Here is a 1,955-nt window from a genome sequence, read left to right as displayed (position 1 = left end):
TCGTAAAAAAATATTTTTATGGTTAAAAAGTTTTTAAGATGTTTTTTTGTTTGACATTATTATTTTTTTGATTGAATACTACTTTTTTTTGTTTGACATGATTTTTTTTTTGATTGAGTACTCCTTTTTTTGTTTGACATGATTTTTTTTTTTTTGATTGAATACTTCTTTTTTTGTTTGACATGATTTTTTTTTTTGATTGAATAATTGTGAAACAAATCTAACTCCATACAGGGATTCACATGAGTATAAAAAAAAGGTTTGAGCCACACAGAAACGAGCAAATATGCATTAAACATTTCACTGTATATCACAAAACGAGCCTAACAGTGATAGGAGATGCATTTCTCTTAACACCTTAGCCCTTAAACAGTAAACACTAACATACATGCAGTTTTATTTGAAGTAAATACTTTTCTAAATGGTGCAATACTGCCCCCTGGTAGAGTTTAGCAACAACTGAGGAACTATTGTCACATTACTGCTGCAGCAAATGAAACACAAACATTTAGAGAGGTTTTTTTATACACTTCTAACAGTTAAATACATAATTTATTGTTTAAAACACAGTCTAATCAAGTCAAGATTTACACAAACATATAACCACACATAAATACTGATAACTAAATATATATTTTATATAGAAATAAAATCCATGTTTATGGATTTACGGCTCAGTTGTACAACAAGAGACGAGCGTCACAGAACAGCTGCTGCTGGTTGAGCTGTGTGGGAACTAGTAGAACTTGTGGACGACCTCCATCACGGCGATGGTGGTGCTCTGTCCGAAGATGAACACCCCGACCACGATGGTTATGACCCCCCAAACTGTTAAAACCGCCCTGAAACGTTAAAACCAACGCAACGAGTTGAGAGGGAAATGAGCACATTTCACTTCAAACAGCAATCATTAAATCATCCATCATTAATTTTCTGCATATTGTTGTTCTATCAGAAGTTTCCCGTTGATTTTTAGTGCCACTAATCAGAACTTTCAGAACTGCCTCAGTTGCTCCTGACAGATCCACCATATGTTGGACCTTCGTCTCGTTTATTAGCAGTATTTTGATACAATATCTGCTGCAGATTCATGATGATGCTGCCAAGACACACATGGGTCCAAACCTACGTTCCCCGGTTCCTAGGTTCTCCTGAGGTTTATAATGAAGGTCATGAAGGATGCTTGGCTCCCCCTTCAAATGTCTTTTAATACAAAAGAAAAAGGAAAAACTGAATTACACTGAGGGATTCAGGGAACATAGGGGGGCCCTGGGGAATAATGGGGATCCAGGAACTTGCCATCTTAAATTAAATTTAAAAAATGGTTTGAATGTGTTACACAAATCTCGAAAAAACAATAAATAAATAATAAATAAATTACGCCACATAACCAAATTCCAAACACTCACCTGACTCTCGGAGAGACATCTTCTGTTTGCATCGTGGAAACCAAACAAAGACCTGCAGCATTAAAAAAAAAATGAAACATTTTTTTACACTGGAATCAGTCCGACACCATTTATAAAATATTTCTGATAAAAACATTTATTCATTTCTCTGGACAACTAGTCTTTATCGTACTAATTAGTCTTTATTTGTCACAAGGAAAAATACAAAAACAAAAGTTGCAAACAGCATCAAACTGTTCTTCTTCTAATCAGTGACTAATTTGCTGTCATTATCCCTGATTTGGACTTTTAAGAAAATTAAAAGCTTTAACAAAAAGGCTAATCTTCTAAAACCAACAATGAAGCAATGAAGAGACTTAGAAACTGATCTTTGAGTGAAAATATGTTATTAATTTAATGGCAGAATATACAGGTGCTGGTCATAAAATTAGAATATCATGAAAAAGTAGATTGATTTCAGTAATTCCATTTAAAAAGTGAAACTTGTATATTATATTCATACATTACATACAAACTCATATATTTCAAATGTTTATTTCGTTTAAT

General features: G+C 33.2%; 1 protein-coding gene across 2 annotated transcripts in view; it reads right to left on the bottom strand.

The window, feature by feature from the left end:
* Positions 1–237: 237 nt before the first annotated feature.
* Positions 238–1,955, bottom strand: part of slc38a8b (solute carrier family 38 member 8b) — a 7,516-nt gene continuing 5,798 nt past the window's right edge. The window contains exons 9-10 of one of the 2 annotated variants that reach the window (XM_017440875.3): positions 1,410–1,461; positions 238–1,203 (exon numbers count right to left, since the gene is read on the bottom strand). In XM_017440875.3, coding sequence (XP_017296364.1) covers positions 1,089–1,203; positions 1,410–1,461 — 167 coding nt within the window. In that variant the 3' untranslated portion in view covers positions 238–1,088. The remainder of the gene's footprint in view (positions 1,204–1,409; positions 1,462–1,955) is intronic. The other variant, XM_017440882.3, reaches the window with a different exon arrangement.

Source organism: Kryptolebias marmoratus, linkage group LG15 (genome assembly GCF_001649575.2).
Source record: "Kryptolebias marmoratus isolate JLee-2015 linkage group LG15, ASM164957v2, whole genome shotgun sequence".
Taxonomy (NCBI): domain Eukaryota; kingdom Metazoa; phylum Chordata; class Actinopteri; order Cyprinodontiformes; family Rivulidae; genus Kryptolebias; species Kryptolebias marmoratus.
This window is presented reverse-complemented; position numbering and strand designations above follow the sequence as displayed.